The sequence below is a fragment of the Lontra canadensis genome, unplaced genomic scaffold (assembly GCF_010015895.1).
Source record: "Lontra canadensis isolate GAN:19392208 unplaced genomic scaffold, GSC_riverotter_1.0 scaffold2, whole genome shotgun sequence".
Lineage (NCBI taxonomy): Eukaryota > Metazoa > Chordata > Mammalia > Carnivora > Mustelidae > Lontra > Lontra canadensis.
In genome coordinates this window covers 22,492,560-22,506,534 of record NW_022630996.1, presented here as the reverse complement: position 1 = coordinate 22,506,534, position 13,975 = coordinate 22,492,560, and the positions used below count along the sequence as shown (strand labels likewise).

The 13,975-nt window shown below is 37.6% G+C and overlaps 1 protein-coding gene across 1 annotated transcript in view; it reads left to right on the top strand.

Moving 5' to 3' along the window:
* The window catches only part of KCND2 (potassium voltage-gated channel subfamily D member 2), a 489,553-nt gene extending 477,968 nt beyond the window's left edge, over positions 1–11,585 (top strand). The window contains exons 3-6 of the mRNA XM_032870642.1: positions 3,022–3,117; positions 3,967–4,059; positions 6,897–7,144; positions 8,939–11,585. Of these exons, the coding sequence (XP_032726533.1) occupies positions 3,022–3,117; positions 3,967–4,059; positions 6,897–7,144; positions 8,939–9,116 (615 nt within the window). The 3' untranslated portion in view covers positions 9,117–11,585. The remainder of the gene's footprint in view (positions 1–3,021; positions 3,118–3,966; positions 4,060–6,896; positions 7,145–8,938) is intronic.
* The last annotated feature ends 2,390 nt before the right edge of the window (positions 11,586–13,975 follow it).

Here is a 13,975-nt window from a genome sequence, read left to right as displayed (position 1 = left end):
CAAAGATGTAATCACAGGTCATAAAAGCTAGCATTATTCAACAGACATTTGGTGTGGTGTACCACAATACCAATTAAACCAATTAACTCATACAGTATTGTTGTAAAATGAAAGAAAAATTGTGATTGAAATTGAGATGGGAGGTTTTTTCCTACTGTCGTACATGGCTTAGCAAAATGGCTATTCTGTCTCTAAGACAACTGCTTCTTTTTCCCTAAGCTTAGAACTCCTTCTGTTGCAGCGGTTACCACCATATGTAGGCTTTCCAGTGTGGGAAATACATGTCATTTTCCTTTGCTGGACAGTATTTTTGGTTAATGTAAATAAATGTCTCATTTATGAAAAAAAAGTGTTTTTTCTAAAGATTTTATTTATTTGACAGACTGAGATCACAAGTAGGCAGAGAGGCAACAGAGAGAGAGGAAGAAGCAGGCTCCCTGCTGAGCACAGAGCCCAATGTGGGGCTTGATCCCAGGACCCTGAGATCATGACCTGAGCCAAGGCAGAGGCTTAACCCACTGAGCCACCCAGGTGCTCTCCCCAAAAAAGTTTTCTAATACAGCTGCTAAACGCTTGGAGAATGACATAGATGAGACTAATAACTATGGTATAGGCAATGTAATTACATTCAGTAGTTGCCAAAGAAAGGAAAAAAGGAGGGAGGGAGGGAAGAGAAAAGGAAGGAAGGAAGAAGGCGGGGAAGGACAGAGGGAAAGAAGGAGGCAGGTAGGGAGTGGGGAGGAGAGTGGGGAAGAATGAGACCAGGAAAGGCACTAAATGTTTCAGGAGACCAGTGAGACTTTAGGATTCAAATTTCAGCAATAATCCTTTTCTGGAAACCAAATGTATATTTAAATTACTTACTTCTGAATTATTACATCAATTCAAAGTCATTTTCAAATGTGCTTGTCATTTCCCACTGTTTTATCAAGACTGGCCTGAAATCCTGGCTGCGCAACCCAGCTTTTGAAGTTAAAAATTTCCTACCTTCCAAACTTCATTCTCTTGTGTTGTCTCAGTACTTTGAGGGATCTAAACAGTATACTGGCAGCAAAGAGTGAAATTTGTCTATTTTTCTTATCATTTATAAATATGATCTTTGTACAAAGTTGTTATTCTAACCTGGAATCAGCAAACAGGAAGAATAAATTCGCAGAGGAAGAGAGAAGGGGTGGTATTGAAGCCCGGATGATCTCCTAATGCTATTTTGAGAGCTTCAGACATCTCAGTGCTATTCTCAAACCCTGTCAGTGGAAGGGCATCTTGGTACAACTTTGGAGGGAAGTTTGGTGAAACCTATCAAACAAAACATACACGCACAGCCTTTGATCTAGGAATAGTTCTGCTTCTGGAAATTTGTCTTACAGATAAATTCATCACGATGTTCAAGGCTGGCAGTATAAGCAAAAGAGACTTTCAAGATTTCATGGTGGTTGGCTGGCTAAATAAAAGATGCTTTATTCATGGGTCTATTATATATTTGTAATGAATGAGGTGGGTCTATATGTGTAGATATGGAAGGAGTTCCAAACTGGATTAAATGAAAACAGCTGAGTGCAAAGGAGTATGAGGCATATTGTCCAACTGTAAAAACATGTGCATACAGATGTATGATTACACACACACACACACACACACACACACACACACACTTCTGTATGCCTAGAAAATTTCTGGCAAGATTCTCTAGACATATTACAAGTGGTTCCTCTGAAGCACAATTAATAGGGCAGCTCCAGGGTCCAGAAAGACTTACTTATTTTTGATGAGCTTTGTATTAATAAAATTGTTGTCATATGTATATATTCATTTTCCATTAAAAAAATCTAGATAATGTTTAAATTTTTATTAGAAAGAACATCCCAGGGCTTGAAACTACAAATAGTATTTATCTGGATGGTTTAGACAGGGAAAAGGAGGATTCTTTATGGGGTAATTCTGTAAGAACTTACCAGACTATTCCAGTTGCTTTCTTATGTACATTTGTGAGATATACAATCCTACAAACCGAATGTTCAACCAAAATAGCGCCCTCCAGGATGTGAAAGCCAGACTCGTTCCATGACTCACTCCAGAAACAACAGGAGTTCCAAAGGAGAATGAAATACCAGAAATCTGGTCAACAGTTGGTTTGCTCAGTACTATCACGTTGGTGATCTCTCTGGAACTGTGAACAATTGAAGTAACCACCCTAAGCCCTCCAAATTGAAGAACATTGTCTATTGCAGAAATGTTTTAAAATTTAAAAAAATAATGTTATCAATCTCCTTGGACTGGCTCGCTATGCTCTCATTTCAACAAATTCAAGAAATAGAAATCAGATAAGCATGTTCTAGCATGGACCAGTGTCAGTAGAAGTAGTGGATAAATTGTGGCAGGGTTTTTTTTGTTTTTTTTTTTTTTTTTGAGACTCCAGGTTATTCAGCATGGAGTCAATTTGCCCAATTTAACAAAATATTTGCAAAAAAATTGATATTTGGGAGTGCAGTTTTTTTGTTTGTTTGTTTGTTTGTTTGTTTGTTTTAACCTTTCAAAAGGCAGAATGGAAAGAAGAAAGAAGGCGGGCAAGCAGGCCATTGGTCCCTGGAATGTATTTGCTGTTTTTAAAAGGACATTAGTTTAAATGAAAATGATCTGGAAGCTGGTTTGCTAAGTCTTCATTTCATTAAGTTACTCAGATTGGGATAAGTGAAAATATAAATAAAGTAATACTGCCGTTTTTCTCTTAACACAATTGACAGAAACAATAATGAAATAAACTTGATCTTACTATAACGACTTAATTACAAGTCTTAAATGCATAACCCAACTCCAAAGTACTGAATTGATCTTACTGAAGAAGTTAAGGAAAGTAAAGTACTCCAGTGGTGAAAATTTAATTTTCAATAATTACATGTGAAAAGCTAGCCTACTTTAAAAACTGTGTATGCTGACATTAGCATGACACAGGAGTGCATTCACTGTTTGAAGAAAATAATCCATAAGTATTAACACAACATTTCTTTTTCTTCTGGCTTCTAGAAAGCCAGACTCGCCAGGATCCGGGCTGCCAAAACCGGAAGCGCCAATGCTTACATGCAGAGCAAACGGAATGGCTTACTCAGTAACCAACTGCAGGTACCGTCAAGCATTTCACTTTTTTTTACTGTTCGATTTATTAGTGTCATATTGATTTACTTCTACTTAACCATATAATTTTATTGTGGGTAATTAGGAAAACGGCTACTCAAACAACAAAATTGTCATTTTTAAATAACCTGGTGCTATACGGTCTTACGGCTTAGGGCCCAGGCTATGAAATATTGCTGGTGAATCGTGACTCCCATTCGTGACTGGGCAGTATTTCTGTACTGTCTTGTGTAAACAAGAGAAAGGTCAGAATTCTCAACTCAAATACCTATTTTTCTTTCAAAATTATTTATGTTCCTTAAAATTCGTTTGAGTGGGGATAAGATGCCTAGTTTTATTTCTTAATGGAAAGGAAACCCTCCCCTTCAGTGTTGTAAAGCTCACACGGTATGAAATCCAAGGGAAACTAACTTTTACCTCAAAACTGTCCTTTAATATTTAGGATTCCAGTCATCGTGCCATCAAAATATCTTTTATGTAGGTGAGCATGATCATGGTTTCAGGATTATCTAAATACTAGATTAAATTTTATTATCCAAAAAGAATAGATTCCAGACTTTCAAAGGTAGTTGGTAGATGAATGAGTAAAAACTATTTAAGTTTTTCAATTCAGAGAGGCAAGCCTGAAAGACCAGACCGCTAATGTGACAGGAACATAAAGGCTGATTGCCAAAATTAAAAGCAACCGCACATTGGTTCCTTTTTAGTTAAAAAAAATTAAAATGCTGCCATTTAATCTCAGGAAATAGGCTAGATCTCTCTGTGGAAATGGGTAGCTGAGGTTCCCATTGTTTGCAAATAAAATAGAAAGCACTTCTCTCTTCTGTGTGTTAACAGTCCTCAGAGGATGAACAAGCCTTTGTTAGCAAATCCGGCTCCAGCTTTGAAACCCAGCACCACCACCTGCTTCACTGCCTGGAAAAAACCACGGTAAGGAAAAGGCATGACTATCCGCCCCTGTACTGAGACAGGAATCCCATTTGCTTTTGTGAATACTTAGTGCTTCCAAGTATGATTTCACTGTCTACATTACTGGAAAATATACTAAAAATGAAAAAAAAAACCCACGGATATTTGAAATTGCTTTGAAAGACTAGAGTGACATTTCAACTTGGAAAGTATTTTAGAGAATTATTTGAAATAGTTTTATCTTCAGTGGTTATCCTAACTTTAGTGTGAAATATCAGTTTAATGCGGATGGAAAGTTGTTTCCCACGAGCTGACTGCAGGTCCTACAAAATATCATTTTTCCCCTGATGATGAAATGCTGATTAAACAAAAACCAATGTAGTTCAAGCATTGCTGACATTTAGATAAAAGGAATACCAATAGCAGTAACAAAAAAATAGAGACTAACCGAATATAAGCATTTCTTTCCCTAACAGGTTGTAATGAACAAGACAGGTAATTAAAAACTATATGCTCCCATAAGAAAAATGACACATTTCTTCACTGGCAAGCCCCTTGGAGCTGAGGCTGGAGTCTGCATTTCTCTGCTTACAAGCTCTCAATCAGAACTCCACATTTGCAGAGGTACCCATACCCTGGCTGGCTTGTCCAAAGGGGTCACAGTCTTTGACCACAAAGCAGAACAAAACTTTCAAACTTTCAGCATATTTGAATCAGGTCTGCTCACTCACTCCCCAGAGGTATATTCTTATATTCTCAATTCCAACATATCGCCCATGCATTTTTTTTTCATTTACCTATATAGTCATTCAACAGATTTGTATTGCTTACCCACTACGTGGCAGACAGTGAGCCAGACCCTAGATGCGCCACGAAGTCAGGGGTGGCCTTTGCCCTGATCAAGCCTCCACGAATGGGACAAAACACGATAGTCCTGGAGAAGGGTCATGAGTGCAGAAGGAAAAATGGGGCCAAAGTGCGATGACACAAAGAAGGCAGAGCCATGAGAGGACAGCATGAGACAAGTCTTCCTGGAGGAACTTGCATGGAGAGCCACAGGATGACTAGGAACTAGTTTGGCAAAGAAAGGAAGGGGCTAAAAGATGATGTAGGCACCAGGGGAAGGCTGGAACTTGGCCTTAGAGGAACTAAAGAATTTGAGGGTGATCAGAAGACAAGGAGTAGAGTGACCCAAGAGGAGACGGAGGAAGTCTAGATAATGGCTAGGCTTTGGAGGCATGTGAAGAATTTTGATCTTTATCTCATAATAAATGGAAAATTATTTGAGGGCTTTAAACAAGGTAGTTACTTGATTATATTTGCCTTTGTAACTAACGATCCATCACTTACAGGGTAAGGTCTGTAGCTTAGGATAACTCTTTGAAAGGTAAACGGTAACATTAATAGTCAGATGTATTTATCTCCATGCTTTTTTATTTTCATTTTTTACTATTTTACCTTTTAAATAAAAAAATTATTTGACACCAATTACTATCGTTTAAATTAATCTACCTACAGAAATAACCAGCAGCAGACTTTTTTCACTTACAGTCACTGATGTGATAAATTAGAATCTCATGCATTATATACTTGTATTATGTGTGTGCGATGCGCATTGTAAAAGAAGAAAACAGCATATGAATCCTTTGTGAGCTATATTTTTTCCATAAAATTTGATATTGAAATTCATTTCTTAATGAAACTGTCTTGTCTGGTCATATGATTCTCTTGACTTTAAACAGTGTATAAATATTGTTTATTTCAAAATGCTCATCTCAGCAAAGAAATAACAGAATGAGTAACGAAAACAGTCTCTTTTTGCTCTTGGCCAGTGAATTGCTTCAATTGTTTCGCTAATATTTCAGGATGAGGGATGGTTACGTGGAATTTGGCATGTGCAAAGCCTTCCATTACGAGATTATTCCCACCTACACAAAGGAAAAAAATAATAATAATTGAAGTCGCTCTCCTGAAGTTCAGACCCAAATGTTTTCCCTTTTATTTATGAGGCGAAATTCTTACAGAGGCATTTTAGGAAGTGAGTCTTTATTAAATATTCTAAAAGCAAAATTTGCAGTGTGGTTTTTCTAAAATGTGGCATAGGAAATGATGCCCAACACTGTGTGCCTCTTGGCTAGAAGAACTCTGAATAGAGGCAGAGGTGGTGATATATCATGAAGATAAGAAGGGAGACCTCCGAGTTCAGGGCTAACCCCTTCTGGATTAAACACAAAGTGGGCCATTTTGCAGTATTTTGCCTGTTTAACTAATAAATCACTTGTCTGTACCTGGGAACTTTAGAGGAGCCTCTAAAGAAATACAAAGTATCTTCAGGATCTCATTTTCTAATTAAAAAATGTTTTCAATCCCAGGTAAAAATATTTGCTAATATATAACAGTCTAATTCTGGGCATTCTATTAAAATAGTCTCTTATCTATGATTCCAATCTGTTTCAAAAGGAAAAGTCCATGCGAATTAACACATTCACTGTGAGCACTGTCTTACATGCATTTTCAAGAGTTTTTTTAATTTTTTCTTCCCCTTTGCTTCTTCACTTCCAGAAATGATGTTTCAATTCACAGGTGGTATTTCAACATGAAGTTAGTCCATAAAGAGATCCTAAGTCAGCCCGTCAATGTCCATCTCAAGGGCTAACTAGGGAGATTTTATTTTCCCGCAAAAGCCAGCATGAGGTGGCTTCGATATTCCAGACTTTATGAAAATGGTCTCAGTTGCCCGTGGGATCGTCTCAGTGTACTGGCATGTTTGTTTTAAAAAATAAAGCCGTTCGTTGCCTTCCTTAACGTTGAGATGCGTTTCTGTGCCTCCTTCTCGTGCCCTCCCCACTCCGGAGCAGAATCACGAGTTTGTGGATGAGCAAGTCTTTGAGGAAAGCTGCATGGAAGTTGCCACCGGAAACCGGCCTTCGAGCCACAGCCCCTCTCTCTCTTCACAACAAGGAGTCACCAGCACTTGCTGCTCACGACGACACAAAAAAACCTTCCGCATCCCAGACGCCAACGTGTCCGGCAGCCACCGGGGCAGCGTGCAAGAACTCAGTACGATCCAGATCAGATGTGTGGAGAGAACCCCGCTCTCTAACAGGTACCCGAGGTGATCTGTGTGGGTACGCACACCTGTGCCCCCTCCCGAAGCGTTTCTCCACCTGCAGGCGTGCTGCTGCCTTGGTGTATTTGTCAATTTGGGGTATGGGGCGAGGAGCGGGGGGGGGGGGGGGGGAGGGGGAGGGGGAAATACTTTTTATTTATTTTGAACAAATACACCTTAGAAGCATCATAGCATCCAAATCCTAGTTCCTAGGGTTTAGAATGAGACAAAACAAATACCCCGAGTAACAAGTGGGAAAATGGATCTGCGTGGTACTCACTGAGTCAGGAGGAAGCCTGCGGAGTAGAAAGAAGCTAAGATGGTCAGGTGTGCACATCTGTACATCTGCCTCATTCACTCCACAACCTTTTTCCTATTTGAGCACACTGCTTTATACCCAGGAGCCCCCTACGTAAATGCAAGGACCCCGAAATGGTAGATAGGCAGCACTACTATGGAGACAAATTAAATTGACACTGATATCATTGAAAAGTACTCAGCAGCACCTAGAAATACATCAACACCTTCAACATAAGAGTGAAAAATAAAACCATACCTACACAAATCTCTTGAATCAATATATAATTTTGATCATAAAGATATTTGGGGCCACCGCAAACACACAAAAAAATCAATCCAATACAAGAAAAGATAAGTGAAAAGCTAAACTCGTTCACCTCTGGTTCGTTCGTGGATAATTGAAGTGAAATTTTTCTATTGGCATTTTCCTTCGCTTTCCTTTCCTTTCCTTTGCTATTTGTTTTTACTACAAACATGTACGTGTAATAAAAAAGCAATCCATTTGAGCTATACAACTCATTAAAGTGATCAATTTCTGCCAACATAATTTTGCTTTGTTCCCCAAATTAAATAGATATGTTTTTATATTAACAATCCATTAATTCAGTGCTGCTCCTTTGTTCTCACTCAACAATCTTTGTGAAAAACCTGGATGACATTCTGAATTCAGGAATTCAGGCTATGTTGATTTACATAAATCAGATGTCTCTGGGACCAGAATATTAAATTTTGGAACAATGAAAGATTGTGTCTCTAAGATATTCTACCTCTGTATTGTTCTACATCCGTTCCAAAATTAAGTAGAAAGCAGAGAAATGTTCAGAAAGAAAATTTTAGGACATAAACATCTTAAATAAGATTTCCATGAAAATAAGGTAATTAGATTGAAATAATTAGCACCCTGTGTGTACCCTCCTTATTCCTCTCCCCTTTTCCCTTCATCCACATGGAGTGTACAACTCATGCAAGAATACCACTTGGGAAAATCTTGAATTATTGGTAATGGCTAACTTTCTGGAGATTCTTAAAATTGGCTGTCACTAATTGGAGAGCTTTAAAGGCATCCTCTTTCCCCAAGAGACAGGATAGTAAAATGACCCTGTGGTCAAAAGAACTGAGACATATTCACAGGTCATTGAGGTACATCCCTTGCAGAGGTCCTGTCTTAAAGACAACTATTTTACTTTGCTCAACCCAGGCTTTCTGAAACTGACCCGATTCTCTTCCTTGCATTTTTGTAGAAAACACTTTGAGAAACACCAACTGAACCAAATTGAGCTGGCTTTTAGAGACTCAGTTAATGTTAATGACCTGGCTACTGTTCACCTCAACGCGTACTAGGTTTGGTACATTGTTTTTAAAAAATCGTGGTGACTAGTCTCTGATATTTAACATGTTACTGATAAACATGAAAACACATCCCTCAATTGTAGGGAAAATGTTGTTTAAGTAAACAGCTTACTTTTTTAAAATCTATTTCTTCCTCATCAGCCGATCCAGTCTAAATGCCAAAATGGAAGAATGTGTTAAACTAAACTGTGAACAACCTTATGTGACTACAGCAATAATAAGCATCCCAACACCTCCAGTGACCACCCCTGAAGGAGATGACAGGCCAGAGTCTCCGGAGTACTCAGGAGGCAATATTGTCAGAGTGTCTGCTTTGTAAGACAATTGGAACCAGGTCTAAGAGAATTTGAGCTCCGGCTGTGGAAAGAATTCTAATGTGGAAGAAAGAAGAAACAATAAACCTTTTGCAGATGAAAACAGCGAAGCAAGAAGGTTGGCAGCGAAATAAAAGCAAAGCTTCCAAACTTGAGGATGGAAATAAAACCACCAAATGGCATTTCTAGACAGAGTTTGACCTGTTCTACAGAGGAAGAGTCTGTGACCCTTTGACTTTGTGAATGAGCACAATGAAATGCCACCTATCGATGCTTCTTATGATCTGAACTCTTTTTTAATAAAATAAATAAAACAAATCTTTGAACATAATGTTCCGGTTGAATGCAAAACAAAAAAAAATATGGAAAACATTTTGATAAAAATTTTTCCTGTTAAAACCATGAACATTGGCTATGATGAAGATTATTACATATTAAAAAAACTATGACACATTTGTATTGACTGAAGGAAACCATCATAATGCATGCTAGAATTCTTTGGAGCAGTGATTTCAGTGTCCTTATGTTGTCTTCAGAATAGGCATGATAAACTATAATTGTAGAAAGGGGAATTTCTGTGCACTTACAACAAGCTGATTGTTCATGTTCCATGGTGGGCTGTGCCAATACACTCCTTTTAGAGCTGCGGTATTTCTCATGGGGTTGCTCATTAGTAAATCTAAAGTGTTCAGATAGTTCAGTATTAATTATTGTTTTACCTTGCACCTAGATACTGTTACAACTGCAATAATTCATTGTACACCTGTTGTATCAGGAATCAGGATTTTTTGTTGTCGTACTTTCCAGATCTTCATAGATACGGTAAGAGCCACGTTCATAGAAACACTTCCAGTGTGGCCAGGTTTTAGATAACTTTTTAATCCAAAACTGTTGTGCCATAAATGTTTTTCAGTAATAACCTTTGGTCCACTGTGTCCCCGTGACAGTGCATTATCCGTTCTTGGACTTCTATAGCGCCTTTCTATTGGGTTTGTCATCATCGACTGGACTAACGTTTTGTAGTTCAAATGACTTTCCTACTTTTGTATTCCCCGACATATTATCTTGTAAGTAGATTACTATCATCAATCCCCTTGTCAAAAAATAGGAAAAAGGAGTTGACATCTCTGACTGCTCTCTAACCTCTTTGCTGTTGGGGAAAAAAGCCCAGACACTGGATTTTTCACTATGTGTTTCAGGCAAAGAGTAGGCTGGGATTATTATCACAAAATCAGTGATCCCAGAATCCTGCTTGATGTATTATTTATTTTACTTTAGATCTTGAATACTTTTTGAGAATAACTAATGTGAATTGAAATGCAGAGATAAACTCGAGTGCTCTATGTAGCAATATTTGACGAAAGCACGCTTCTACGCCATTGGAGAAGGCAGCACACATTTACTGAGAAAGGTTCCTGTATACTGCAAGGAGCAGTTTTCTCCACTAAATCAGGAGGACAGGAGTTTGATGATGCAAAGTTGATCTCTGTGTACATTTAAGTGAAAAGTCTTTATACCTTTTCACCTTTAAAATATTTCAACAGACATGTCTGCACGTGACAGTGTAAAAAAGTTTTATGTCCAATGAAAAGTTTTGTTCATTCCAAACCACCACTGTAAGAAATAAAGTTTAGCTTCCGTACATGGAAAGAATTAATAATTATCCCTCTACTATAGAGATTTAAAAATGCTTATCATAATTTATCATAAGAAGGAATTAATCCAACCATTTTCAAGTAAAGCCAGAAATTCTTGCTTCCCATTTCTAGAATAGCTTCTAGAACAGTGCTGTGCACATGGTAGATCTTAATAAACATTTGCTGAGTAAAAGTAAGATACACTCTACTATCTCTTGGGAAGAACTGGCTTCATTCCTAGTAGGTCTTTTAAAAAGTTACTAATCTTCCTGGAGCGTGAATATTAACAATTATATTAACACCTGCCTCATGTCACTTTATGCTTCTAGAGCAAATATAGTGAAACTTCTTTGATGGCATTTGTTGAAAAAACTTTTTAAAAAGTAGACTAAGGAAACCACAATCAGGAATACTTAGGTCTTTTGATTCCCAATGAAAAGTTCTATTTTCATGTTCTTAATACTACATTTTAAAAAATACAGTTAGAGTATTTCAGTTGACAATTCTGCCTCCTTTTTGACTTATCATTTATCCCAAGCTATTAATTTCTTTAGAGTTTTGGGGAAAAAAAAATTTTGGTGTTTTAGGTGATTTAAAAATATACTGTGTTGGTGGTGAATGACTATTGATGACTGTGTTAAGTGCATCTGTATTGTAAGTGAAATGTAATTATTTCTGTGTACCATATGGAGTAACCAAGGTCATTGTTTTTGACAATTTTGTTTGAAATTCATATATCTTATTTCAAAGGATAGCATAATATCTGCATTATGCTGGAAAAAAAAATAGACCTTTGGAGAATAATTAAATAAAACATGTGCATGCTTGAACAGGACAACATGGTTGGCTCTTGCTCTTTTTTCTTCGACTTCCTTCCTTTCCAAAACCTAAGATGTGTCATACCCATATTTGGGAGAACTTTGTAACATGCACAAACACAGAACCCATTGATTGTGAATAACACTTAAGTCTAGTCCAGATCGGTAGAGATAGTAGATTTCTGCCAACAATGGGAATTTAGGAGGAGACATTTTTAAAAAAAAGTTAATATTGTTTAAAGATAAAAGACTGCCACTGTTTTAGATAATCTGCTTTGGGAATCTCTTGGCAAGTATAACTCTGTAGATACTAACTAATTTAAGTGTATTACAAGGTTTTGTTGGTCAGTAACCAAAAGAGGTAGCATGGTTATAACTAATTGTCTTTGTTTATGTGATACTTTTAGATATTCTGTGCAGTGTGTGACCCAGTTTATTAGCCTACACCCTACATGCTACATGCCTTTTGGACAGTGCACACCAGAGAGAAGGCTGGTGCACGAACCTTATACACTTCTTGACTACCGCTACTTGAGTTAAGCAAAGTAAGATTTTGAGGTAATAACTTTGGTTGAAACTCAATCAGATTTTTAAAAATATTTTATTTATTTATTCGACAGAGAGAGAGAGATCATAAGTAGGCTGAGAGGCAGGCAGAGGGAGAAGCAGGCTCCCTGCTGAGCAGAGAGCCTGATGAGGGGCTCGATCCCAGGACCTGGGATCATGACCTGAGCCAAAGGCAGAGGCTTAACCCACTGAGCCACCCAGGTGTCCCTAGTTAAATATATTTCTATGGTAATTCCTGACTTGGGTCAAAACTTAAACACAAATGAACTTTATAATTGCTATTGTTTATTTTTAAATAGTTGCACTTCCCTTTCTCATAACAGAGAAGAATATATTTGATGCCTAAAATATATTAGAGGAGCAGAGCCTCAACAAATGGCTTTTACAATATAAAGGAAAGCCAAACAAGTAAGTGAATGCAAGCATCCAAAGCATTTTTCATAATAGGAACATGTAAAGTAATATAAAATACTATTATGTGAAAAATAAGTTCTTAAGAAATGTCTTGTATGTACATTTCTATATTTAATCATAGATTACTATATAATTTATGTAGTAGTTCTGTTATGAAACCTCTTTTATGTCTCCGCTAAAACTCAGGAGGGAAATGTTAGAGGGAGGGCTACGCGCACATACACACACACATACACACACACTGAAATGGGCAGAATGTGGAGCTTCATTTCTTTCAGGACCTGATGAAATAGAACTTTAAGGACATTTAAGGTTACTTTCTTGGCAGTAATCCTTGTATCTTCTGGTGCATTTTTTTTTTCTTTGTTGATTATAGAAAATTATAATGTAGCTATGACTAGGCTTTTAAATGAATCTTCCTGAAAAGACGGATCAAACATCACATTCTCAGGATTACCAAACAGCATTATTTTTTGTTTAAAGCTTAAATATGAATGCCCGAGCTTGCATTAGTGAGTTCAAGGAGGAAATAAGATAGTGGTGAGCTTGAGAGCAGACGAGAAACTTGAAAATGTATTGAGGATCTGTGCCTTTTAGGTTACTTTTAAGTAAAGCAACAGATAGGTTTCCTTAAAATTTAATCCATTTCTTAGCTAAATTTGTTTTAAATTTAAAGGTAATTATATCTTATCGTGGAACTGTGACAAACTATCGTTATTTTATTGCCATGAAATGGAAGAGGACACCAAGAACTGGAAATTCTTCTTTTTCAAAATGCATCTATGGGTTTCTATCCTCTTTTCCTCCCTACTTTTTAAGTGGCTAAACCACTTTCTTTGGGTTCCATAATTTGTAAGGATCACAGAGAGTACACATGGCCATGTTTTCCAGTCCATGGTAATCACTGCATGTCACAGTCAATGGAGAACTGGGGAAACATCAAGGGGAAGGAAGCAAGTCCTCTCATTCAGGGGGCTGTTAATGCATCCTGAATATTAGAGGGTAAGTTGCAACTCCAGAAAATTGTCTTAAGCTCCCTGAATGGGCAGTATAATAATGTCTGCAGCTTAAAATTAAACAAATGTCAAGAGATCTACTAGCTAGAGATTTTGTTTTAAGAAATGATCTTGCATTACACTTCAGCTATGACAAAAATAGTACTGCAAGGCGGGGGGTACACAGTGAAGCTCGGACTGTGGAGGTCACCTATTCCTGATAAAGAAATCTATCTATTGCTTTACTTAAAAGTAACCTGAAGGAGGACACCATTCTACTCATTGACTTTCTGTGTGAGCACATTGTACATTCCAGGCACTGTGCTGGGTGCTGGGCTAAAGGGATGACAAGGTCCTGCCCTTGTTGATGTTTTAGGGAAGGAAAGATCATTTTCCCTCTACTTTCTGAGTTCTTAGCCGAGACCCCCTGTAA